The 27,379-nt window shown below is 43.2% G+C and overlaps 1 protein-coding gene across 1 annotated transcript in view; it reads left to right on the top strand.

Moving 5' to 3' along the window:
- The first annotated feature begins 4,247 nt into the window (after window positions 1-4,247).
- serinc5 (serine incorporator 5) overlaps window positions 4,248-27,379 on the top strand; it is a 101,642-nt gene continuing 78,510 nt past the window's right edge. The window contains exon 1 of the mRNA XM_060906990.1: window positions 4,248-4,413. Coding sequence (XP_060762973.1) covers window positions 4,387-4,413 — 27 coding nt within the window. The 5' untranslated portion in view covers window positions 4,248-4,386. The remainder of the gene's footprint in view (window positions 4,414-27,379) is intronic.

The raw sequence follows: 27,379 nt of genomic DNA, 5'->3' as shown, positions 1-27,379 counted from the left end.
TGATCGTGGTAAGGAAAGACCATATGTTCCTCCCTGAGACGATACGAAGAAGCCTTGAGAGGAACCATGCTCAAAATTGAACCCATCCTCTTCTGAGTGAGACAGGATAGTGGGATTATAAATCGTTACTCTTCTGCATGCTCTAAAGTGTGTTGAAGGGATGACCAGGATGAATATAGTGTGAATGAGAGAACAGGACGATCTTTATGATCACAGGAGCTGTTCTTAGGTACAACGGTCATAAATGGGATGATAAACTTGACTTATTTCTATAGCGCTTTTAACAGTCGACATTGTCGCAAAGCAGCTTTACAGAATTTGAATTACTTTAAACATAAGCTAATTTTATCCCTAATGAGCAAGACGGTGGCAAGGAAAAAGACGACATGAGGAAGAAACCTTGAGAGGAACCAGACTCGAAAGGGAACCCATCCTCATTTGGGCGACAACATGATATTAGCGGTTTTAACATGAAGTCAGTTTCGTTGATGTTATAACTCTTCAATTGATGGAAACTTGAGTGCGAAACTGTTCATGACAACTGCAGTCCTCAGCCATAAACGCATTACTTTTATGCTTTGGTCGTTAACACTTGTTTACATGTAGGAACTACGGTTCCAGTTCTGTAGAAATTTCTTATCTGGAAAAATGAAAGAAAAACAGATTCCTGAGTGTGATTCACACTACCTGTCACTACCTGAAAGTTCACTGCTACTGGTCATGTGAACATTTCCACAGTGACTCATGACTTGGCCCTGGTGAGGTCCTGTTATACATCACACACCCCACCTCATTTGCCAGGTACCGTGCTGAGCGTAAATAAGTACACCCCTTTTGAAAAGTAACATTTTAAACAATATCTCAATGAACACAAACAATTTCCAAAATGTTGACAAGACAAAGTTTAATATAACATCTGTTTAACTTATAATGTGAAATTAAGGTTAATAATATAAACTTAGATTACACATTTTTCAGTTTTACTCAAATTAGGATGGTGCAAAAATGAGTACACCCCACAACAAAAACTACTACATCTAGTACTTTGCAAGGCCTCCATGATTTTTAATGACAGCACCAAGTCTTCTAGGCATGGAATGAACAAGTTGGCGACATCAATCTTTTTCCATTCTTCAACAACGACCTCTTTTAGTGACTGGATGCTGGATGGAGAGTGATGCTCAACTTGTCTCTTCAGAATTCCCCAAAGAAAATAATTTCTTTCCACCACAAAGGTGAAGGCTACAAGAAGATCAGCAAAGCTTTACTTATCAGTCAGAATACTGTAGCAAAAGTGGCACAAAAATTTAAGAAAGATGGAGCTGCAACCATCTCACAGAGACGTCCGGGTCGTCCACGGAAGTTAACACCTCGACAGGAGCGTCTTCTGATGAGAAGGGTTGAAGAAAATCGGCCTGCAAGTTCACTGCAGTTATCTAAAGAAGTAGAAAGCCAAACTGGGGTGACTATTTCCCGTGACACAATATGGCGTACGCTGCAGAGGAATGGCATGTGTGGATGCCTTCCACGAAAGAAGCCTCTCCTAAAGCCCAGGCACAAAAAAGCCCACCTAGAGTTTGCCAGGGCCCATGCTGACAAAGATGAAGACTACTGGGACTCTATACTCTGGAGTGATGAGACCAAGATAAATGTTTTGGGAACTGATGGCTTCAAAACTGTATGGCGTCGCAAAGGTGAGGAATACAAAGAAAAATGCATGGTGCCTACAGTGAAACATGGTGGTGGCAGTGTCCTTATGTGGGGCTGCATGAGTGCTGCTGGTGTCGGGGAGCTGCATTTCATTGATGGCATCATGAATTCACAGACGTATCGCTCTATACTGAAAGAGAAGATGCTACCATCACTCCATGCCCTTGGTCGTCGTGCACTTTTCCAACATGACTAAACACACATCTAAGGCCACTGTTGGATTTCTGAAGAAGAACAGGGTGAAAGTGATTCAGTGGCCAAGTATGTCTCCTGAAACATATCTGTGAAGAAACTCAGTCGTCCAGGTACATAGTAATCTGTGGTTGGTTGAAGAGAGCAACTGGACTTGCTTGACGATTTTTGAAAACGTTTCGCCTCTCCTCCGAAAGGCATCCTCAGTTCTGTCTGACTACTAGGGAGTATCCAGTATCCAGAACTGAGGATGCCTTTCGGAGGAGAGGCGAAACGTTTTCAAGAATCGTCAAGCAAGTCCAGTTGCTCTCTTCAACCAACCACAGATTATGTCTCCTGAACTGAACCAAGTCGAACACCTATGGGGAATTCTGAAGAGACAAGTTGAGCATCACTCTCCATCCAGCATCCAGTCACTAAAAGAGGTCGTTGTTGAAGAATGGAAAAAGATTGATGTTGCAAAATGTCGCCAATTTGTTCATTCCATGCCTAGAAGACTTGGTGCTGTCATTAAAAATCATGGAGGCCATACAAAGTACTAGATGTACCGTAGTAGTTTTTGTTGTGGGGTGTACTCATTTTTGCACCACCCTAATTTGAGTAAAACTGAAAAATGTGTAATCTAAGTTATATTATTAACCTTACTTTCACGTTCTAAGTTAAACAGATGTTATATTAAACTTTGTCTTGTCAACATTTTGGAAATTGTTTGTGTTCATTGAGATATTGTTTAAAGTGTTACTTTTCAAAGAGGGTGTACTTATTTACACTGAGCACTGTAAGTGTCATTCTTGACGCAACTTTTCATCACATCCTGGTGTCCATGGGGTAAGGCCATGGGCATCCAAAAAACAAACAGAAGTATGAAAGTATGGTTGGCATTTGGCCATCATATCTCTGCATACAGTATCTGAAGGGCATAAATGCTCTGAACAAAGACAGGTTGTGCCACATTCAGGACTCAAATCCCATCACTGCTTCTTTCTCATGTTAAAGTGCCATTCCACCATTGGATGTATTTTTTTGGCATAAAATACAATATATTTTATGACAACATGACTAGACAGAGAAATCTTTTAGCTTCAAAATGATATATCAAAGGGCGGCACGGTGGTGTAGTGGTTAGCGCTGTCGCCTCACAGCAAGAAGGTCCTGGGTTCGAGCCCCGTGGCCGGCGAGGGCCTTTCTGTGTGGAGTTTGCATGTTCTCCCCGTGTCCGCGTGGGTTTCCTCCGGGTGCTCCGGTTTCCCCCACAGTCCAAAGACATGCAGGTTAGGTTAACTGGTGACTCTAAATTGACCGTAGGTGTGAATGTGAGTGTGAATGGTTGTCTGTGTCTATGTGTCAGCCCTGTGATGACCTGGCGACTTGTCCAGGGTGTACCCCGCCTTTCACCCGTAGTCAGCTGGGATAGGCTCCAGCTTGCCTGCGACCCTGTAGAAGGATAAAGCGGCTAGAGATAATGAGATGAGATGAGATGATATATCAAACATAATTTTTTGACAACGACAAGTATATTAATTTTGTGACCAAAGTCACCTACCCTTTTAATTTCCGCGCTGTAGTGAAACGTGATGTCATCGGCAGGTTCCCCTTCAGAATTCTGCAGGTGGTACGAGGCCGGGGGTCCCGAGAAATAAGTTGACCGATTGACCTTCTAGCTGGGTTGAACCTAACATTGTATTTTATGCCAAAAAAATACATCCAATGGTGGAATGGCACTTTAATGTTAAACCCTTTTTGTTTTGTCTTTGCTCAAGTCAAGTCAAGTCAAGTTTATTGTCAAATATCCTCTACAATCTACATGCTCGACATACAGCACAGATGAAATATCAGTCCTCTCTGACCCACAGTGCAAACAGGCAATGCAATCAATAAAAATAGAATAATTGAAAACAACAATATAAACAGTGTAAACACTAGATAAGTAAAGCATTGCAGTGCTCATTAATCTCACTCTTCTGGAATCATTCCACTCCAGAAAACACCACAATCCGTTTTAAACTGACTTTACACCTGGATGAAACCTCTTTAAATGATGCTTTAATCAACAACCATATTATTCGTAATGAACTTGAAATAGGTAAACAATTTGTCTTTTAGATAACACAGCAGAAACAAAGCGTCACCGCTGGCCAGCTGCTCGAGGATAAATTAGCATTATGTAGTGTAGGCTAATCTCTGCCTGAGCTCGATGGCTGAATCGTATTGTATTCCTATTGGGCGTAGAAGCGCCCTAGGTAGGGTGCAGGAGCCATTCTTTTGTAGCACATATAGCGCGCCTATCTAGGGGAATACTCAGGCGTTTGGAACCGAGCCCGTTTACAGACAGCTCACCGGTCGGTTATTGTGTTCGACAGAAGATTGAGTGCGTGGAGCTCTGAGAGAGAGAGAGAGGAGCGCTGCGCTTCCCTTCCGGAGCCGAGGAGAGCTGAGCTGAGCTACTGTTCCGTGTGAAAGCGGGGTTTCGGGCGGGTTAGAGAGATGTGCGCCCGTTGTTGTTTATCTCAGGTGAGTCTCAGAGGTTTTAAAGCTGATTGTAATGGAGGAGCCGCGCTGAGGCGAAGCCAGCTGGGCTCTCTCTCTCTCTCTCTCTCTCTCTCTCTCTCTCTAGTTCGCTGTGAGGGTTCGGACGGGTTCGAACGGGTTCCTGAACTGTTGTGAGCGCTGAGGTGAAATTGTTGTGAATAAAATGTGAGGTAAACCTGTCCGGGCTGAAAGTTCTCTCCTCACACCGAGCTTTTGTTCGCCTGTAAAAGGAAGATGGAGTTGTTGCTAACAGGCTAACAAACACCACAGCAGCCTCGCGCACTCGTGTGTGTGTGTGTGTGTGTGTATAAAGTGACTTTTTTTATTTTAATTTTATTTAATTTTAGTTTGTTTGTTTGGACTACACTGTGTGGGAACTTTTATTTCCTGTGTAGTCTACAGTAACTGTTCCAGCTCCAGTATCACCATTACACTGACTGACTGGGATTCCTGCTGTCAAATATTACATCATCATCATCATCAACAACATCATCAACAACATCATCAACAACATCCAACTTCAGCACTCGTTTAAAAGAACAAAACAAAACGCATTATAAGAGCAACCTGCTGAAACTCTGATTAGACAGACATGACTTTTCCTTCATGAGACTAGGTTCAGAAATGATGTCTTTCTGAATGGACATAATAAGCAGCTAATGGACCAATAGGTTGCTAGTTTGATTCCCTGGACCGGCAGGAATAGCAAGGCACCGAACCCCTAACCTCACCGAACCCCTAACCTCACCGAACCCCTAACCTCTCCCCAGGCTGTACGTCGCTCTGGATAAGAGCATCTGCTAAACACCTGTGATGTGATGTGATATTCATCACTATTTCCTTCTTTAACTTACAGCAAAAAGTGGGGAAACTCCTTTTTTTTTTTTTTTTGGACTACATTGTGTGGGAACTTTATTTCTTGTGTAGTCTACAGTAACTGTTCCAGCTCCAGTACCACCATTACACTGACTGACTGGGATTCCTGCTGTCAAATATTACATCATCATCATCAACAACATCCAACTTCAGCACTCATTTAAAAAAAAAAAAACATTATAAGAACAACCTGCTGAAACTCTGATTAGACAGACACGACTTTTCCTTCATGAGACTAGGTTCAGAAATGATGTCTTTCTGAATGGATATAATAAGCAGTTAATGGACCAAAAGGTTGCCAGTTTGATTCCCTGGACTGGCAGGAATAGCAAGGCACCGAACCCCTAACCTCTCCCCAGGCTGCTCTGGGTATGCCGTACGTCGCTCTGGATAAGAGCATCTGCTAAACACCTGTGATGTGATGTGATGTGATATTCATCACTATTTCCTTCTTTAACTTGCAGCAAAAAGTGATTGAACTCATTACTGTTTCCTATTGGACACACAAATGACCAAACTATTCACAAGAATGCACAAATTAGGCAGCGTTTCCGATCTGATCCAGCTAATCTATGGAAAAGAACAAAACATTTGTCAACATGGTCTCTGAGACGTTCTCAGTCAGTGTGCTAATTTCTGCCTCGAGTGGCCCAAGTTTCCTTGTAGCCCCCCTTTTGTGTGTTGCGTGGTCCGCGGGTGGTCTTTTCATTTCCTTGTTGGGTCCATGAGGCTGCTTGTTTGCATAAGATTAGCTGTGGAGAACAGCAGGCTGGCTGGCAGGCCTGGCTCATTAAAGGCTAAGCCTGTCAGGAGTCTGTGGCCCGCAGACGCCGGAGATACTGCTCCACGAGGCAGGATAGGATCACCCGCAACCTTTTGTGCCCGTTCGCCTGATGTCTGTCTGAGAGGCTTTCCTTTGTGGAATCCGGGAAAGCAAGAGTCTAGAGGAGAGGTGTCTTTCAGATCCGTCCCAAGGAGCTCTTCAGGACTCTTAATAGAGGGCACATTTTATACCGATTTGTTTAAAGACACAAACCACAAGACCAAAAAAAAAGTCTCTTGTTGTGATGTGACGTGATAAGATGTGAGTCACTTAGATTAGACTGGAGACATTCTGTCCTTCGAGGTGCGTGCGTACGTTCATATGTCGAGGGGGAAAAAAGCCCGTTCTGTTCTTGCTGTCTCTTTGAGGTTTTAATCTGACTGGGTTGTTGCTGAGGAGCGCTCGGCTGGTGAGGAGTTGGTGACTACTCCATGATTCAGACTGAGTGATGTAACCTGTGTGCAACAGAGAAATCTGGCTGGCAAGTGGGTTTATTAAAGGGATTCTCCAGCGGCTTGATTCTCAAATTTATTTTATGTAAAATTAGCTGTAGATTCCAAAAATCACACTCTTCATTTTCAGACATTAGTGTTCGAGAAGAATGAATTTTCTTGAAAATGCCGGATGGGCTTCCTGCGGTGGTGACGTACGCGATGACATCAGGTAGTGGTCGCTTGGAGCAACTCTGCTTTTTATATTCTCTGTTCACAGCGTAGTTTTACGAGTATTTTAACAAATTTATCAGTTTTTAAATAAATATGCCTCACTGTATAGCGCATATAGTGGTGCTTGAAAGTTTGTGAACCCTTTAGAATTTTCTATATTTCTGCATAAATATGACCTAAAACATCAGATTTTCACACAAGTCCTAAAAGTAGATAAAGAGAACCCAGTTAAACAAATGAGACAAAAATATTATACTTGGTCATTTATTTATTAAGAAAAATGACCCAATATTACATATCTGCGAGTGGCAAAAGTATGTGAACCTTTGCATTCAGTAGCTATCTGGTGTGACCCCCTTGTGCAGCAATAACTGCAACTAAACGTTTCCGGTAACTGTTGATCAGTCCTGCACACCGGCTTGGAGGAATTTTAGCCCGTTCCTCCGTACAGAACAGCTTCAACTCTGGGATGTTGGTGGGTTTCCTCACATGAACTGCTCGCTTCAGGTCCTTCCACAACATTTCCATTGGATTAAAGGGCACACCTTTGGTATATTTAGGAGCAAGATCAATGTAATTATCTTATTTTATATTAAACTTTGGTCAAATATCTGTCACATTTTGTGCAATTTTTTTTTACCTTGTGCAATACCAGAAAAATTCAGTTGAAATCAAGCCATTTGAGGTGAATTGGTCCCCCTCTGAAAAAACTTGGCATTTGGATTTCCCGGGAAACATCGATTTTCGTGACGTCACGTGCGGGACGCCTCCTTCTGAATCCCATGTCAGTGTTGATTTGTTTATGAGAAAACAACCTGGTCGTTTTCGGCAAATTTCTTCAACGTTATCACGTAATTATTAAAATGGTGAACAGATGTATCGTAGGAAGGTGTAGCAACACCAATCTTGATGGGATTAGTACTCATCGTTTCCCAAAAGACCGGACAATGAGAGAGAAATGGGAGCGCTTCGTGCGAGGCACCCGGAAAAAGCTGAGGACCAAGCAGAGCTGAGAAAAAGACCAAGAAAATCGGCAATTCACAAGTTGACTGTTGCCAGGGTAAGAAATAAGAGAGACTATACTCTAAATTAGGTGTTCCTGTGTTTGTGTGGTACACGGATAATGTTATTTATTGACACACAAAAGTAAACAACACGAAAGTGCTGGGCGATAATACACTTACTTCACATGTATCAAGGGATCTGCGTGTCAGGGCTTGAGATCTTGGGACCTGTCAAACACGTTAAATGTATATCCAACCCTGCTTAGCCGATTCCATGTGTGTAGCTGATGAAATCTTTCTCCTACAGTAGCCAGTACTCTTCTAAATGAAGAAATATATAAATACATAATGGTAATTAGAAAAAATATGATTTCTGTAACAATAGATAGATGAGCATTGATACATGAATCTATGGGTTTAGAAGCTCAGGCGACAATTCCATATTTCAATGCAAAATCGCTAGCTGCTGAACTTGATCTACACAGGCTGTGCACTGAATCCATGCAGGGTCTCTCAGCCTGCTGGTGGATCCGCACGTGATGTCACGAATCTGGCTCCAGACTCCCTTGGGATTTTTCCAGACGCATTTTATTTTTTGCTGTAGACAGATGGCCTTGTGCAAAATTACCCTTCTGGATGAGTGTGTAAAGGGACATGCTTTCATAGAAAAAAAAAAAAACACGAAATTGGTCCAGGATATGCACTTTAAGGTCAGGACTTTGACTTGGCCATTCCAAAACATTAACTTTATTCTTCTTTAACCATTCTTTGGTAGAACGACTTGTGTGCTTAGGGTCGTTGTCTTGCTGCATGACCCACCTTCTCTTGAGATTCAGTTCATGGACAGATGTCCTGACGTTTTCCTTTAGAATTCGCTGGTATAATTCAGAATTCATTGTTCCATCAATGATGGCAAGCCGTCCTGGCCCAGATGCAGCAAAACAGGCCCAAACCATGATACTACCACCACCATGTTTCACAGATGGGATAAGGTTCTTATGCTGGAATGCAGTGTTTTCCTTTCTCCCAACATAACGCTTCTCATTTAAACCATAAAGTTCTATTTTGGTCTCATCCATCCACAAAACATTTTTCCAATAGCCTTCTGGCTTGTCCACGTGATCTTTAGCAAACTGCAGACGAGCAGCAATGTTCTTTTTGGAGAGCAGTGGCTTTCTCCTTGCAACCCTGCCATGCACACCATTGTTGTTCAGTGTTCTCCTGATTGTGGACTCATGAATGTTAACATTAGCCAATGTGAGAGAGGCCTTCAGTTGCTTAGAAGTTACCCCGGGGTCCTTTGTGACCTCGCCAACTATGGAGCACTTGCATGTGACGTCACAGCCGATCCAGATTGTGACAAACGCCATATTCTGCCTTCTACTTCTGGTTCTACTTCTGCTTTTACTTCTACTTTTTCTTCTGGAAAACCCTACTATATACAATTCTACTACAATGGCTGCGGCTACAAGCTCTCCCTACCTGTGCATGTTTTTTTATGTCTTTTGTGTGTATTTTTGCGTGTTGTTCGTCTGTACCGGACTTCAATATCCACTACAACCGTATGGACTTACTGGACATTGGTTTCCAGCAGAAAATGACGGTTTGTAGCGATTTCCATCACATGCACAACATTCCGGACGAGATAGCGAGACCAGCGGGGTCTCCGTGGATTGTTATCGGAAGCAAAGCGAAGGAGGCAGCGCCGGGAGCGGAAGCAAAAGCGAGGCTGCAGGCAGAGCCGGCCTGTTGACTAAGCTCAGAAAACAGCTACTCAAGCCTCCACTGCTAAGCCTCTCTCTCCAATGCCAGATCCATGTAAACAAGACGGACGATTTGGAATTACAGCTGGAATTACCTTATTCTATTCTATAATCGGCTGGTCAGTGCATCTAGTATCAGTACTAGTAATACTTAAGTGACTTACCCATCCAATGAGGATTCTTGTTTAAAAGATGCCACATCTGAGTCGCTGACAAATCCTGAATTTCTGTAAAGATAACTGTCCAGAGATTTATAAGCACGCAGTGCTTCACCACTGAACAGCGAGGGAAAGTTAATGAGGTAATCATACACGTCCGGGTATTCCGCTGGCAGTTCAAAATCCGGTTGTGAAAACTCCGTCCGGTAAGCCATAAGGGTCACTAATCTGTAGATCGTTTATTTTAGACATATATCTAGTTATCTGTTCATTAGAAAAATGAGCCGTGTAGTCCATCGGTTGAAATTGATCCATTCTGTACACGAGTGCAGCAGTATTCAGCGGTGTTTTTGACCGACAAGATGGCAGTTGTGTACTTTCCGGTCACGTGACTGCAAGATCTCTATTGCATGCCTTGCTCTTGGAATGATCTTTGTTCAGGCCTTTCAATCAAGGCGCCCAAATTAAGGTCAAGCGCCCAAAATATGCTACCAAAAGTTAAAAAAACCACAAAATGTTGATTTAAAAAACTTGGCTGCATAAAACCCAACTTCTTGACTTTTCTTTTCTTTAAAAACACCAAAATAATTAGCGAGAATTAGCATGTATTTCTCGTAATTGACGCAAAATCCGCACCATTCCCATGTTGTTCCGGGTTCGTCGAACTAGCCGTAAGCCTCGCGCAGAGCACGAATTCTCCATCGACGGCGATCGGCACACCATGATTTCGTCTAGGAGCGAGACTCGCGTACCAATGACCAGAGCGGGATTTCCACATTAGGTAAAATCTTCTTTCTTCTTTTTTTATATTGTTTTATGGCGGTTGGCAAACAGCTTTGAGGTGCATTACCGCCACCTTCTGGACTGGAATGTAAACCAGAATGTTTACGACCCTGTTGTGCTAAATTCTCCTAATAATTCCTGTATCATTTAAAAACCTAAAAATAGCCCGAAATCCCACATTATCTGACCTCAACTGCAATATCTCTCTGATACCGAGCGACATGTGATTTAAATCAGGTAAAAGACTGAATAAAAGAGCTATTCAGGACACAACTGTGTGTATTTAAGATACAGCTTGCATGTTAAATCCGCACAGTTGTGTAAGTGTGGGTGGAATCAGTGACGTGGAGCTTGGTCCTCTTGTTGATGGTCTTAGACACTGGCCTTTCATTCAAACTAAACTCTTTTACCCGACTACATACTGTGAATTGCACGGCCAGTTCTTGTGACGTGACTGAAAAACCTTTTGTGTCGCAGGTCTGCTACAGGTTCGTCTCTTTGATGGTAACAGTGCAGAACGTGCTTTTTCATTCCCAGGCTCCTTTCCTCCAGGCTCTCCTCAGGCCCCGACACATCTTTTAAATACTAACTAACTGGATTCTAATGGTCATGTACATCAAGAGGGATTAATGCTGTAGACATTTTGCAATAAAGGTAAAAATAATTCATAGATTTCTTTATTTATTCATAACTTCGTAGCTAAAAAAGCAGCCGCAGGTTTAAACCCAGAGTGCTGGGAAAACGGCACTTTGCACGTGCAGAAAAACCCAAATTACCCTGGATCACGACGGAAAAAGCCCCAATTCAGAAATACAGAGTGGAGCCCAGATTATGTAATTGAAAGGCCTGTTGTTGGTCGACCACTCCTGGGGAGGGTAACAGTGGTCTTGAATTTCCTCCATTTGTACACAATCTGTCTGACTGTGGATTGGTGGAGTCCAAACTCTTTAGAGATGGTTTTGTAACCTTTTCCAGCCTGATGAGCATCAACAACGCTTTTTCTGAGATCCTCAGAAATCTCCTTTGTTCGTGCCATGATACACTTCCACAAACATGTGTTGTGAAGATCAGACTTTGATAGATCCCTGTTCTTTAAATAAAACAGGGTGCCCACTCACACCTGATTGCCATCCCATTGATTGAAAACACCTGACTCTAATTTCACCTTCAAATTAACTGCTAATCCTAGAGGTACACATACTTTTGCCACTCACAGATATGTAATATTGGATCATTTTCCTCAATAAATAAATGAGCAAGTATAATATTTTTGTCTCCTTTGTTTAACTGGGTTCTCTTTATCTACTTTTAGGACTTGTGTGAAAATCTGATGATGTTTTAGGTCATATTTATGCAGAAATATAGAAAATTCTAAAGGGTTTACAAACTTTCAAGCACCACTGTAAATGGCACAGTGATGCTAAAAAGAAAGCACAAGGTGGAACGAGACGCGTTTTCTCTGCGGAAATGCAAAAGTGTGCTTGCTCAGCTGTAGCAGAGGGTCACCGACAGAAACCGGATTAGACATGAGACCTTGGGCTGCAAAAACCTTTTTTCCACACGATCTACAGAAAGTGTGGGATTATTTATGAACACTAGCAGTTGGCATTAAGAACAACAGCAGAGAGTCCTTGAGTGCAGATGCATTTTATTCCTCTTGTACAGCATCGAGCACCAGACATCAAACACCGAGCGCTGGGAAAATGAAAGAAAAGAAATAAAAAATAATTAACGTAACGTGGTTGTAAACAAATGCACAGTATTGCAGAGTAATGTTTACAGACTACGCTCTGAACATTACACACCTCACGCCGCTCAACCAAGGATGCAAACCATGTACCATTAGCTTTCTGTGCGCAGTCTCGTGCTAAGGCCGTTATTAAAAAATGTTCTGTTTCTGCTCCACCGGCCGGGTGAGTGCCGTTTGTGCGGTTGAATATATATATATATATATATATATATATATATATATATATATATTTTTTTTTTTTATTATTTTTTTTAACGCTGGTTTTTTTACTTTTTTTTTTTTTTTAAGATATTTTTTGGGTTTTTTTCACCTTTATTGGATAGGACAGTGTAGAGACAGGAAATGAGCAGGAGAGAGAGACACGGGGAGGGATCGGGAAATGACCTCGGGTCGGAATCGAACCTGGGTCCCCGGATTTATGGTGTGGCGCCTTATCCACTTGAGCCACAATGCCCTCAGGTTTTTCGACATTTTTTTCGGGTTCGTAAATCTAAAATCGAACTTGACATTTCCGCATTCCCAGGGCTTTCCACTAAGGCTCATACTAGCCAGCCATGACAAATAAGTAGCCAGCCGGGAGGGGGGGAGTAAACACAAAATAAACTCCTGTGCACGCAGTTCCCAGGATTAAATGTATTTTCCACAGACCATTTATTTATTCACTTTACTCAAATACAAAGTAAAATGGCAGTAAATCTTCTTTCTTTTCTTGCGTATTGCATCATGAGGCGTTCCTGGCTTGTAAATCTCTTATTTTCGGTGCACGACACATTCACGCAACTGAGCATGCTATGAATTAACAACGACAACAGTCTGCAGTGGGGGCTACACAATTACACACTCAGCGAACATTTCTCCATTTGTGTATGAAAATACACTCCAACCACTCAGTTTGGGTTCATTTACAACCAACGGTGTCTTTTGATGCCAGCACGTAATTGAACGAGAGAAGACTGGTTTACCAGAGACAAAATAAGCGTTATCTCTGCTTCTGTTCCCTCCCCGACACACTACTGCCTCCGCCGAGTGCGTGCACACACCGCATGTCGGGGCCGCGGATGAGTTCCCTGATCAACGAAGTCGGCGGGGAATTTGTGGTTATTATCGGTACAAACAGCGCGAATCACAACTTAAATGAGTGCGGTTCAGTTTGACATTATTGTCAGTCCGTTAGATAAACATTTAATTTTATTAAAATCGAAAATTAATATTTAGAGCCTGTGGGCTACAAAAATAGTCATTAAAGTAGCCGGCTGGACTTAATTGTGTAGTCGGTGGCATGGCCGGCAGCCGGCGCTTGTGGAAAGCCCTGCATTCCGCGCAGAATATAGAACTGAATCAGCTCTGCGCATGCGCCGTGCGGCACAAAAAAATGGCCGCCACCATGAAGGAAGGAGATCCGGAGTTTTCAAACATTTGCTTAAGTGTGAAATCGCAAAATGGTATTCTAGCCAACAACAAAATAGTAAAGATTCAGAAAAACAAATCATTTAGTGATCATTTTAATAGTGTAATTTCATCCGAACTAGGCCTAACGGCCGATTTAGAACTACAAAAAGTCCGTGTGTCGGACATTTTAAGTACCTTTGTAAAAGTTTTGCAAATGTTGCAGTCAGCATTTAAAATGCTAACTTAGTTTTTGTACAAGTTTCAGTTGATTAAACCGTCATATTTTATTAAATGTGTCTGTTTTTGTAATAAAAAAAGTACTGAAAGAAAAAGCAAACGCAGCATTGCGATTTCTTATCCATCCATATATTTAAAAAAAAAAAATCCCTCCCTCCCGGCTGAATTTTTTTTTTTTTTGCTCACCCGGTGGACAGGAAATGGATTTTTTTTTTTTTTTTTTTTAAGGATGGCCTAAAGCACAGTTCAACCAATGCACCAAACAAGAAACACTCGATAAACAGCACATGCAAACTTTACGTTGTGCAGGAATGACATGACCGACAGCAAAGCTTTATAACATACCGTGCTGAACCTCTGACAGAGGGAAATGGTGAATAAACACAGCAGCAAACATCTGGAGCAGAACAAATACAGCTTCCTGGGCTGACGGCTCTGACTGTAAGATGAATAACGAGTGATGGCTCTGGCTGCCACACGTTTTGCACTCCTTGAGAACTCGCCTTTTAGGCATTGCCTATTGCTGGGTTGTATGTGACATCACATCCTCCTCATTAGTTATTCAAAACTTTAGCTGGTGGTCTACCAAAGCTCAGTTGACAAAGCGTTTGTACGGAGAAGGTGCATTGCTCGCATGAAAAACACCTTACACTTGCGTTGTTCGAATCGTTCAAACCGTGAAACTGATAAAAGTTTCTTCAGGGTTCCCCGTGAACTAATAAAGGTTGAACGAACACAGGATTTCACAAAAAGACGTCGAGAAAGGTGGCTTTTGAACCTCTCAGTGAAATCGAAGTGAGCCGAGTCGAAGCATGCTCGAGTTTGCAGTCATCACTTGGTGGAAGGTTTGTATCTCCTTCTCAGCTAAAGTGTTTTCCAAGTACTTTTCTTGCTATGCCATTATTTTACGGTACTTTTTTAGTCACGAAGTGCTAAAGTCCCCAGCTGTTTCTTTGTTTCCTCCTCACAAAGTCCATATGCATGAAGGTTGTGACAAAATTCTTCCCCGGCCATACAGTTACAGCGTCCCGTGATCACTTCTCCGTCTTTAACTAAGATCCAGGTCTTTAAAGTGCATGTTCTGGACCAATTTCGTGGGTGGTTGGTTGGTTATTTATTTATTTATTTAAATATATGAAAGTATGTCCCTTTACACACTCATCCAGAATGGTAATTTTGCACAAGGCCATCTGTCTACAGCAGAAAAAAATAAAATGACAAAACGCATCTGGAAAAATCCCAAGGGAGTCTGGAGCCAGGTTCATGACGTTACCTGCGGAAACGCCAGCAGGCTGCGCGAGCTTGCACAGTTTCTGTGCACAGCCTGTGTAGACCTAGCGATTTTGCATTGAAATATGGAATTGTCACCTGAGCGCAATGTGGCAAACGATGAGTACTAATCCCATCATGATTGGTGTTGCTGCACCCTCCTACGATACATCTGTTAACCATTTTAATAATTACGCAATAACGTTGAAGAAATTTGCAGAAAACCACCAGGTCGTTTTCTCATAAACAAACCAGCGCTGACGTAGGATTCAGAGGGAGGCGTCCCGCACGCGACGTCACGAAAATCAGTGTTTGCCGGGAAATCCAAATGCCAAGTTTTTTCAGAGGCGGACCAATTCACCTCAAGATTAACTTTGTCTCACAAAGTGAGAAATTTGTTCTGGGCCATTCGCTCATGCTGCAGCCACAACACAGAACATACAAAGACATACAAAGGTGCCTAAAAGTGCAAGAAACATTGTAATTTAAAAAAATAATAGTGCTGTCAAGCGATTTAAAATATTTAATCGCGATTAATGTCGCGACTGTCATAGTTAACTCGCGATTAATCGCAATTTAATCGCACATTTTTGTCACATGAAAAACCATTGTAATTCTCTTAGCATAAAAAAGTGAATGGGCTTGCTCACCGTTCGAACTACGGGGGTACTCGGGGGATCCGAGATCCCCTGAAACAGACATGAGATCCCTTGAAAACATGATTTGGGAAATGTTGGATGGTCTCTAAAATATTGGCAAAATGATGTTTATTGACATAGCAATCGTGTGTAACGGGAAGCATTTGCATATCCGAAGTGTTGCGTTTACATCAAAGATAAAATAAACCGATATGACAACGACTGCTGCTGCCAGGTTGGGGACACAAACTAGTAGAAAGGAAGTGTGCCAACAGTGGAGATCCGCGCGATGGAGATCCGCGCTCTGAGACAAGCGCAAGCACCCCCCCCCCCCCCCCCCCCCCCAGGGGAAAAAAGGGACCCCCCCGAAAATATCGGCATAGTTCGAACACTGGTTGTACCAATTTTTTTTTTTTTAATTGCAGAGCATAACACGTCTTGTCACAGCCACTGCAAAGTCGGGCTGGAGCCGCCGATGGGAAAACGAAACCCAGCCGAGCACCGTGGCTCTTCATCCCGAGGCGCGGGGCTAGCGTGCTGGTTCTTTGGGGGAGGAGGGCGGAGGACTCTGGCTGTGCGGGGCGTGGCATTACAGTCTAGCTGCTATCGTTTTTCTAAGCAAAGTCTCTGTTCCAAGTTCCTGGCAGTTTCAAAAGCTTATGAAAAACCTACATCATGTCACAGAGCGTTAATCTCGCGATAAAAAAAATTATCGCCGTTAAAATTGAGTCAAGTTAACGCGTTAATAACGCGACATTTTTGACAGCACTAATAAATAATAATAATAAAAATACAAAAAAATAAGCGAGTGAATGAATAACACCTAATAGGTGTAATAAAATGCTAAAATTCCAATAAGTAAAAATACTAACCTGTGCAAAACAAACCACCACAAGTCCTCTGTGCTCTGACCTTGTTTACCAGCTTAATTGACACAGGAACAAACGAGTTTTTAAATCTGTTCAGTCTGCAGTGAGGAACTCTAAACCTTCTACCAGATGGTAGCAGCTCATACTCGCCATGCATGATGTGCGATGGATCGCAGATAATCTTATTTGCTTGTTGCAGAGAGGCCTGTTCATAAATACTCTGAATGGACAAGTGCTCTTTAACACCAATAATTTTTCCAGCAGCAGGAATTAGCCAAAGCAGTTTGTTCTTTAGCTGCGCAGAGACGTTACCAGACCAAGCTGTGATACTATACCTGATCAGACTTTTTATAAAAAATCAACATAAATCTTTGATCAACACCGTGAATTCTCGGACGACGAGGAAAATGCAACCGTTGCTGTAGTCCGCAACAGGCTGTCGACGTGTGCGCTCCAGGTGAGTGCGTTGTCGATAAAGACACCCAGATGTTTGTATGACTGCACCTGGGCAATGGCTTGATGGTGGATGGCCACGGGCCTGTGGTCACCCACTCCGAGGGTCGAACACCATTTCTTCTGTCTTATTCACATTCAGAATGAGGTGGCTATCGTCGCACCACTCAACAAACCTCTGAATTTCCAGAAAGTAGTCAGATATATCATGATTCTTTTTCAACAGTGGTAAAATTGCAGTGTCGTCTGAGAACTTAATGATGTGATTGTTTGTATAAAAACTTCTACACGCATCTGTGTACAGAACCGGTGAACTCGCGCATCCCTGTGGTGCACCTGCACTCAGAGTTTTAGTTTCAGATAAAGTTCCATTAACACTGACCCACTGTCTACGATTCGTTAAAAACGAAAAGTGCCATTTAATAATAAAAGGATGAACATCAAAATCATTTAATCTGCTAATTAAAAGATGTGGCTGCAACGTATTAAAAGCTGAACTAAAATCAACCAATAAAAGACGTCCAAATGAGCTAGAATCCTCCCAGTGCTTATTGATAAGGTGGGTCACAGCTAAAATGGCATCTTCAGTACTTCTGTTGCACTTGTAAGCAAACTGAAAGGGATCTACAACACCACTAACTTCTGTCTTCAAGAAATTGATCATGATTTTCTCAAAACACTTCATTACCAATGAAGTCAGTGCAACAGGACGGTCGTCGTTATTCTCTTAAAGCCTCGGTCACAACCGGCCGTACGCACTCCTACAGCCGGTCTACGTGCAAGAAACGCACGGAGGGTGCGCATGTGACGTGCTGATTTTCGAGCCGTAGACTGGCCGCAGACCGGCCGCAGAGGTTCTTTGTCATGTCAAACAAACTCTACGGGCGCTTGCATTTTTTTTTTTTTTCAGGTTGCAAGACAAACTTGCAGCCAACGTGCATCTTTCTCCATGAACAAAAAAAATGCAGCAATTTGGGAAACGCCAAAAATCGCACGGCCAAAAAATCGTACGTCTGGTTGTGACCTAGGCTTTTACAGCTTGCTTTTTTAGGCACAGGGACGATGATAGAACTTTTCCAGATAGAGGGAACAGAATGAGTGTCTAGTGATTTCTGGAAGATGGGACACCAGGCGTCTGCCAGTCCTTTGCTACAGGACTTCAGCAGGCGACCAGAGGCCTTTCTGGGGCAGATGCATGGGAAAAAAAAAAAAGTCTCTCCACAGCATGCTGGTCAATAGTGATTACTCCAGGGCCTGATTCAGGTGCACCATCCATAGCTATTTTCTTCTCATGTGAGAAGTCTCTTAAAGGAACAGTCCACCGTAGTTCCATAATGAAATATGCTCTTATCTGAATTGAGACGAGCTGCTCCGTACCTCTCCGAGCTTTGCGCGACCTCCCAGTCAGTCAAACGCGCTGTCACTCCTGTTAGCAATGTAGCTAGGCTCAGTATGGCCAATGGTATTTTTTGGGGCTGTAGTTAGATGCGACCAAACTCTTCCGCGTTTTTCCTGTTTACATAGGTTTATATGAGCAGTGATATGAAACAAGTTCAGTTACACAAATTGAAACGTAGCGATTTTCTATGCTATGGAAAGTGCGCACTATAATGACAGGCGTACTAACACCTTCTGCGCGCTTCGGCAGTGCATTGATACGGAGCTCAGATATCAATGCGCTGCCGAAGCGCGCAGAAGGTGTTAGTACGCCTGTCATTATAGTGCGCACTTTCCATAGCATAGAAAATCGCTACGTTTCAATTTGTGTAACTGAACTTGTTTCATATCACTGCTCATATAAACCTATGTAAACAGGAAAAACGCGGAAGAGTTTGGTCGCATCTAACTACAGCCCCAAAAAATACCATTGGCCATACTGAGCCTAGCTACATTGCTAACAGGAGTGACAGCGCGTCTGACTGCGTCTGACTGACTGGGAGGTCGCACAAAGCTCAGAGAGGTACGGAGCAGCTCGTCTCAATTCAGATAAGAGCATATTTCATTATGGAAGTACGGTGGACTGTTCCTTTAAGTCAAATCGGTAAAAAAAGTTATTCAGCTCATTCGCCTTTTCCTCCTCATTTAACACATTGATGCACCTCTTAGCTGGAGTCATGTTTGTCATGGTTTTCATAGAGTCCCGTAATTTAATATTCATACCTGAGCAGTGAGATTCAAATTTCTCCCTCTCCTTTGTCCTAGCAGTCCTTAGTTTGTGATTGTAAGTTCCTTCTGCGTGTTTTTCATGCTTAGTAGGTCCCCATTCTTAAATGCTACTTTCCTCTGTACTATGCACTCTTTAATCTCCTTGGAGATATAAGATTTATTATTTGGGTACATAGTGATAGATTTTTGAGTTACCACATTATCTTTACAGAACTTAATATAATCCGTGATAGTATCTGTGGCGGGCGGCACGGTGGTGTAGTGGTTAGCGCTGTCGCCTCACAGCAAGAAGGTCCGGGTTCGAGCCCCGTGGCCAGCGAGGGCCTTTCTGTGTGGAGTTTGCATGTTCTCCCCGTGTCCGCGTGGGTTTCCTCTGGGTGCTCCGGTTTCCCCCACAGTCCAAAGACATGCAGGTTAGGTTAACTGGTGACTCTAAATTGACCGTAGGTGTGAATGTGAGTGTGAATGGTTGTCTGTGTCTATGTGTCAGCCCTGTGATGACCTGGCGACTTGTCCAGGGTGTACCCCGCCTTTCGCCCGTAGTCAGCTGGGATAGGCTCCAGCTTGCCTGCGACCCTGTAGAACAGGATAAAGCGGCTAGAGATAATGAGATGAGGATCTGTGGCCTCCTCTAGTTCCAGACTGTGAAAGAGGTCCCAGTTGGTGCAAGAGAAGCAGCTTTTCAGAGTTTCCTCAAATGGCTTGATTTCAACTGAATTTTTCTGGTATTGCGCAAGGTAAAAAAAAAAAAATTGCAGAGAATGCAGAATGTGACAGATATTTGACCAAAGTTTAATATGAAATGGGAGGATTACATTGATCTTGCTCCTGAATTTACCCGTGATATGCACTTTAAAGGGGTTTCTGATGATCTGTGTGAATGATTTACCTGAGAGATAAGAGCCAACACAAGTGAGAATCAAGCCAACTGTTGTTTGTTTACACTTCAACTTGCAGCGCTTCGTTGTAAAGACGTGAACGAAAAGCTCAAAAAAAAAAAAAACATACACGGGCAAAAACAATCCAGGATTCATTGGGCAGCGACTTGATAGCGAGGTCCTTTACCCAGCCACATACAAAAAAAGTCATAAGCCTCCATACTCTTCCACGCTTTCACTGTTTTGCAGTGTAGAAGGATGTCTGCAACACCAGATAGTTTGAGATGTCGGGGAACTCGACTGAAGGGTAGTTTTTGAGATCGTATGACAAATCCTTCTTTCCCAGACTGTAGGGGTCGATTCCATTGCACATAGCAATCTTCTGAATATAACTAAAGTGAGCAGTGGCTTCTAGATTCCGAGCGTACTCTGATAAGTTATCGCTAGTTTGCACTACAGCAGCCGTTTAGACCACCAGCTATTTCACTTCCAGTAAAACCGCTAAGAAAAGTCAACTAAAATCCCTTGTTTACAAGGCTACGAGTTCGGATACGTGACTAACATGACCGAATAGTGAACCTTTTTACAACGTAACCATTAGTTCACGGCGGTAAACAGGACACGTCGGTTTGAAGTGGTTTTGTTTCATGGTTGTGCTTCGTGTTTCCGCTGTTGATTACTGCGATGGATTCTGAACAGATGCATCAGTTTTGAACTCGATGCAGAGAATAAATGGACACAGTTCTGTCTATAGCCTCGGTCACAACCGGCTGTACGTGCTCCTATGGCCGGTCTACGTGCAAAAACTGCAAGAAATGCACGGAGGGTGCGCGTGAAATGCACGGAGGGCGCGCGTGTGACGTGCTGATTTTCGAGCCGTAGACCGGCCGCAGAGGTTCTTTGTCATGTCAAACAAACTCTACGGGCGCTTACGGTTTTTTCAGGTTGCAAGACAAACTTGCGGCCAATGTGTGTCTTTCTCCACGAACAAAAAAAACCGCAGCGATTTGGGAAACGCCAAAAAATCGTACGTCCGGTTGTGACCTAGGCTTATCTTTCATCGTTCTGCTTTTGCTGACAAAACTAGTCATTGAGCTACGGCCAGGTTTTTTTTTTCCCCCTACATCAATCACTTCTGATAAAGTTGATCATTCCTCGTCTAGACTTTTAGCAGTGACTATACGAATCAGCCGATCCTGTCTGTAGTTAAACAGCAGATAGGCGTGGTACTGTTTTATCAGAACGATTCTCAGCGTTGTGATCTGTTCAGTTGATGAAACTCCAAGGAATGCGCCTCAGGACTTTAGTATAAAGGCCTCTGCATGCTCGTGCGACAAGGCTTTCGCAGACAGCTTTTCGCAGACAGTTGTAATTTATTGTTGAGCGGGGAGTTTAGGCATGCGCGATGTTATTCACCGGCACAACACAAGGGGGCGCGAAGTCGCTAGGAGTAGTTGGTGGGTGTGGTTAGTGGAGTGTTTATCCTCCGGTTACTTATAATGACTAGAACCGGAGTCGTATAGATGTACGTACTTCCTCACTTCCTCGATCAACCGCTCTTCATGCTGCTCCATCTTCGCTCGTGTTTTTAAAAATGGCGGTCGTGAAAACAAACCAAACCGGGAAAGTAGGGAAGCGGAAGTGCGTGTACAGCGGATGTAGAGTGGACCAATCGGAGCCCTCTTGTCTGCGACGCTGTCTGCGAGGCTTCTGCGGTGGTCACAATTTTTGGGCGGTGCGCGCAGAGCGTCTGCAAAGGTGGGGGGGCTACGCAGACACTGTCTGCGACGCTATCTGCGAGGACTGGGTTGTCAGCATAAATTGGCCTTAAGACGACAGGATTGGTGACCATATTACATTTCACGATCATAACGTTATCGTATAAGTGATTGAGATGAGCCACAGGGGTGGGTGTGTGTGTGTGTGAGAGAGAGAGAGATGTATTTAGGTTAGAGATTTTTTTTTTTTTTTAACTAAACTAATCTGTTGTAGTAGTAGCACCTCTGCAGCAATGGTGTGGGAAAACATTGTGGGAAGTGCTATCTGTTGTCAGCCTATGACAGATTTCACTCTCTCACTCTTTCTGTCACACACACACACACAGTATCATGTCTCATGTGTGCGAGAGGCCACAGACCGGATTCTGCTGTGGAAGGAAAATCGTTTACTCTTTCGCTGTGTTTTTCTCTCTTCCTCATGCGCCACAATTCCAACTGAAAAATCCATTTCCTTCATCAGACAAAAGATTGCACACCAAACATTTGATCTCTGAAACAGAGAAGTGTGTGTGTGTGTGTGTGTGTGTGTGTGTAAACAGTGAAGTCATGTATTTTGGATGAGCTGTTCCCTTTCCCAGATAACATGTCAACAAAGTTTTTATTTCCGTACTCAGTTAAACGTTTCCATTTGGGAACAGTTACTCAAAGACGTTTTAGTCTCCCAGTGTTTTGTCCTTGAGCTGTTCTTTGCAAGTGTTTTTGTTTAATGAGCGACTGGCATCCTGGCTTGAATGGCAGTAAGTGACTGTTTTGAGTCATTTGGAAGGGATTCGTCACTTATTACTTCTAGGCATGAGATGAGATGATACAAGAAAGCCACAATAAGAGACGCATCCTGATCCAGGCTTTACAACACTATAGTTTGGACGCACCTTCTAATGCAATGTTATTTCTTTATTTTTATTAATTAAAAGACTCTTCATGTCGTAAAGTAGGGCGGCACGGTGGTGTAGTGGTTAGCACTGTCGCCTCACAGCAAGAAGGTCCTGGGTTCGAGCCCCGGGGCCGGCGAGGGCCTTTCTGTGTGGAGTTTGCATGTTCTCCCCGTGTCCGCGTGGGTTTCCTCCGGGTGCTCCGGTTTCCCCCACAGTCCAAAGACATGCAGATTAGGTTAACTGGTGACTCTAAATTGAGCGTAGGTGTGAATGTGAGTGTGAATGGTTCTGTGTCTATGTGTCAGCCCTGTGATGACCTGGCGACTTGTCCAGGGTGTACCCCGCCTTTCACCCGTAGTCAGCTGGGATAGGCTCCAGCTTGCCTGCGACCCTGTAGAAGGATAAAGCGGCTACAGATAATGAGATGAGATGTCGTAAAGTAATGATGGATGTCGTTTCTCTTTACTTAGTTGAGCGGTTCCTGACATAATATGGATTGCTACAGTTGTGGTATTGAATAGAGCTATTCACTGTTATTATTTACCGTTTGATCTTAAACGCATTAAGAAGGCAAGAAATTGCACTAATTAACTTTTGATGAGGTATACCTGTTAATTGAAAAGCGTTCCAGCATGGGGCTTAGCCAGGATTGGGAAGGTTAGGAGTGTTTTTCTGAAAGTGTAACTTGGTCGCGACTGGGAGGGTGGCAGCAAATTTAATTTACTAACTTAATAAAATGTTATAGCAAAGTTGAAACTTGGTTTCTTATTCATGAACCAGAACTTTACAAAATATTGTCATTAACAATAAAATCTTCTCCAAATTCCTGCAATAAAAGCAGAAACCTTAAATTATCATTTCTAGTGCACTTGTAGGTTGAATTGGGATTAATTAAATTATAAATTATGTAATAATTGATAATTAAATTAATCAATTTATAAATAAAGATCAGTCTCATAAAATCTTAAATTATTAATCTTAATACTCACCGTGAATGGTTACACTCAAGATTAATGGTAGCTCTGTATTAGATGGGAAACCCAGTTGTATACAAAAGCTAAATTCTGAAGGAAAAAGGAGTTCTAAATAGTTGACCTTGTGAATAAACAACAGGAACAAGTAAAATGCAATTCAATTTTATTAGCTTTTATTTGTCTACTACTCACTAATAATAATAAACTCAAAATACATTCAATGTCAGCAAAGGTAATAACAAGACAAAACAATGGAACAATTACACCTGGACTATAAATTTGAGGGAAAGAGAGAGAGAAAGAGAGAAGGAAAAAAAAAAAGAAAAGAATCCCTTGTGTGTGCGTGTGTGTGAGGCTAGGGCAAGCCGATGCGTGTGTGTGTGTGTGTGTGTGACCTAGCTTGTCGTTAGCTAAAACAAAGGAATGTTAGCTAAAACAAAGGAATGTTAGCTAAATAGAACAAAGGATTAGCTCTGTGGCTAATGTGTGCTTTGTGTAGGTATCTGTGGGCAGATGCTAATGCTAGCCACTCTGGCAATGCTTAAACAAAATGGCGGTCAGTGCCTAGGTGTCGTATCACAGGTAACTCAATGAGGAAGGTATCAAAATGGCGTCGGAAAAATGGCGCCTGCAGGCCTAGTCGAGAACACAAGCCTACCAGCTAGCAATAAGTTGCTAAGGAGAATCTGACCACGCTACAGCTGGATCCAAACACTGCACTTAACAACAATTTCCAACAGACTATCTAGGCAAAGAACTCAACGCGAGAGAGAGAGAGAGAGAAAGAGTGTGAGAGAGTGTGTATATGTGTTGGATGGAGAGAACTAGGCCTTGTAGCGGTCTAGCCTCGGAGCTTAAAATAACAAACTTGTCGCTGCGCTGCTAATCAGATAGGGAAGCTAGCAATGGAGTTAAGGAAAGATATCATGCAAGATACCCTGTCTAACAAGTTCAAAGAAAAAAAAACAGAACCAAAACAAACAATAAAAACAAACAAACAATAAAAACAAACAAACACCTTCCGTGTCTGAGCGGGTATGCTAAATAGCTCAAAGCTTAAACATGACCCTAACAACCATCTGAATAAGCTACAAATTAAAAATTTGCCCAAGTGCCTACTCAATGCGATGGAAGTTCTTTCTCCGATGTCCGCGCTGAGGGTCGCAGTCCGAGGAGAGGAGGTTAGCGGCGCGTTGCGTCCAACCGCGGCTAACGAAGCAGGGAGATGAAGGCCTAGCTGGCCCACGGTGCTTCAGGAGAAACCTCCGGTGATGCGTCGACGAGAAAAAGGCTGAGAGGAGCGAAGCTGTCCGCAAATGCCTCTTAGCGTGGAAAACTACTTAACTGTAGTTAAACTTTGCAAAGGTTTAGAATCGAAACCACTATATCGCTGAAACTTAGCGGGTCGTTCAAAAGTTCGGCCGAAACTAATTTGAACAGGCTGTTCTCAGACAATAGCGGTTAGTCTCAACACTGTAGGCGAGCGTGCCTACAGTCCGTCCGACCACTCCAGTAGTCAGAACATGAGAGAGCGAATCGAGGCGCTCTCGATACAGTTAAAGCAGTTCCACTTCACGTCACATCCGGGTGGAGCGCGCAAGGAAATTGTGGGATCGTTATAGGGGGCGCTGGCGAGTTACCAACATTCCCCCCTTGGCCATAGGCGCTGAAAGGAGTGATACCCTATGGGCACATGGTGTTTAGTCTGCGACCCACGGTCCCTAGTAATCCACAATGAGGTAGTTCCACAATGAGGTAGTTCCACAATGAGGTAGTTCCACAATGAGGTAGTTCCAAGGGTCCTTTCTGTGAAAAGTCTTTCAGACACAGTTCAACAGTTCAATTCATTTCATACAGTCCATAAGATGCATAGGCACTTGGGCATGAAAGCATAGGCACTTGGACATGAAAACAATTACACTATGGCTACTTAACTACCTTCTACATACAATATTTCACACAGCAAACAAAAATAATCAAAACTCCATAAAGGAAAATGGAAAAGAGGGGTTAGTTAGCGTGTTAGCAAGCCTACTCTTCAAGAAAGTTAGTGGAGGCCTTAGGCCTGATGGAGAATCGGACAATGCCACGATCTAATTTCTCAGGTGCGTAGATCGTTTTGTCCAGTTTGCGGTGTAGTGTCAGTATGTACCTGTGTAGAGTGATGGCTATGAAGACTGTGATAACCCAACCGCTAGCTAGAAATCCCAGCGCAATTCGGCTTATTAAAGATCCTTGATCGGACGAAGGGTTTGCGCGGTTATTCAAGAAAGTGGTAGCGATGCCAGTGGGCTTAAGATCGAATTGCACGGTTTTGGTCCCTTCCAGCAGTAGTTGTGCTTGGAGGGTGGAGTTTATCTCAAGTTCGTGACCTGGGAAGGCATCGGGCATTTCTATCTCGGTCTCATACTGGTCAGCGCTAAGGTGATGGAGGGTGATGTCACCCACGTGAACAGTGGCTCCTAGTGGGACACTTAGGAGAGAGGTTTCGTTAGGGATCTTCATTCTAGTGGCAGTGTTATGTTGATCATATGATACCAGAATCTCAGTTTGGGGAGTGTTGATTAGCCACCGATTACCAGCTCTTTCTACTCTAGTTCCTATTCCTTCATCTTTAATAGACAATTTGCCTGCACACTTCTGCTCGGGGACTTTTGTCAATCCACAGAGACGGTCTGTGGTGTCTCGGATAAAGGGATTGCTGGGGCAGACCCAGTGGATATCTTTGGTAGAGATGCACATGTCTAAGTTAGGGACGAGGTAGATAGAGGGGTTGTCATCGTGATAGGCTATGGTGGGAGGTGTCTGCAAACGTACGTGTACGTCGTTGTTCCAGAAACCTACATTAAGGACAGATTTGATTCTGTATATGTTTTGCCGTTCAATAACGGGGAGATTGAGGATGAAGCCTATTTCTAGGTTTTGAGGGTTCACAAAAATGGGGATAGCACTGCCAAGACTATAAGCCAGATGAATCTGTGATGAGTAAACGTTAGTCGTGGTAGTAGATCGGAGTATGCTGTCAACCATGCTGAGGGGTATCAAATATGGTGGGATTTTACCTCCACTCAGGGTGCTGAGAGAGCTACTTACTTCTCTCATCAGGTCCTGCATTAGGTCTCGGATTACTCGGACGTACTTGACTTCGCTTCTCATGATTGCTGCTAGCCTGTCTACGGCATGTACTGTGTTCTTGATTAATGTAGAATGCATGTTAACGGTTAGTATGGTTCCCTGCAGGGTTTTGCCTAGGCCCTGCAGCTCCTCCTGTTGAGTTAGTAGTCTACCCTGGATTTCTGCAACATACAGGAGTTTGTTATTCCGATTTGAGTGGTAACAAGGGTGGTTACTTATAGATGCACGCTTATGGATTGAGAGGCATGCAACTAAGTTGGGCAGGCTATAACTTACTGTTTGTCCACCCCCCTATGGAGTGTGGACTGCTCAAAAAGCTTTATTTGGTTGCTATGGACCCATCTATACGAAGGCGCCTGGCTGGGCTTCGAAGTTTTGATGCGGTAGGCGACGGGGGACAGTTTACCGACGATTTCGAAAGGGCCGGACCAACGGGGTAAGAATTTCCTGGCTACTCCTACCGGT

The sequence above is a fragment of the Neoarius graeffei genome, chromosome 24 (assembly GCF_027579695.1).
Source record: "Neoarius graeffei isolate fNeoGra1 chromosome 24, fNeoGra1.pri, whole genome shotgun sequence".
In the NCBI taxonomy this organism is placed as follows: Eukaryota; Metazoa; Chordata; class Actinopteri; order Siluriformes; family Ariidae; genus Neoarius; species Neoarius graeffei.
The sequence above is the reverse complement of the archived record's forward strand: the minus strand, read 5'-3'. Positions and strand labels throughout refer to the sequence as shown.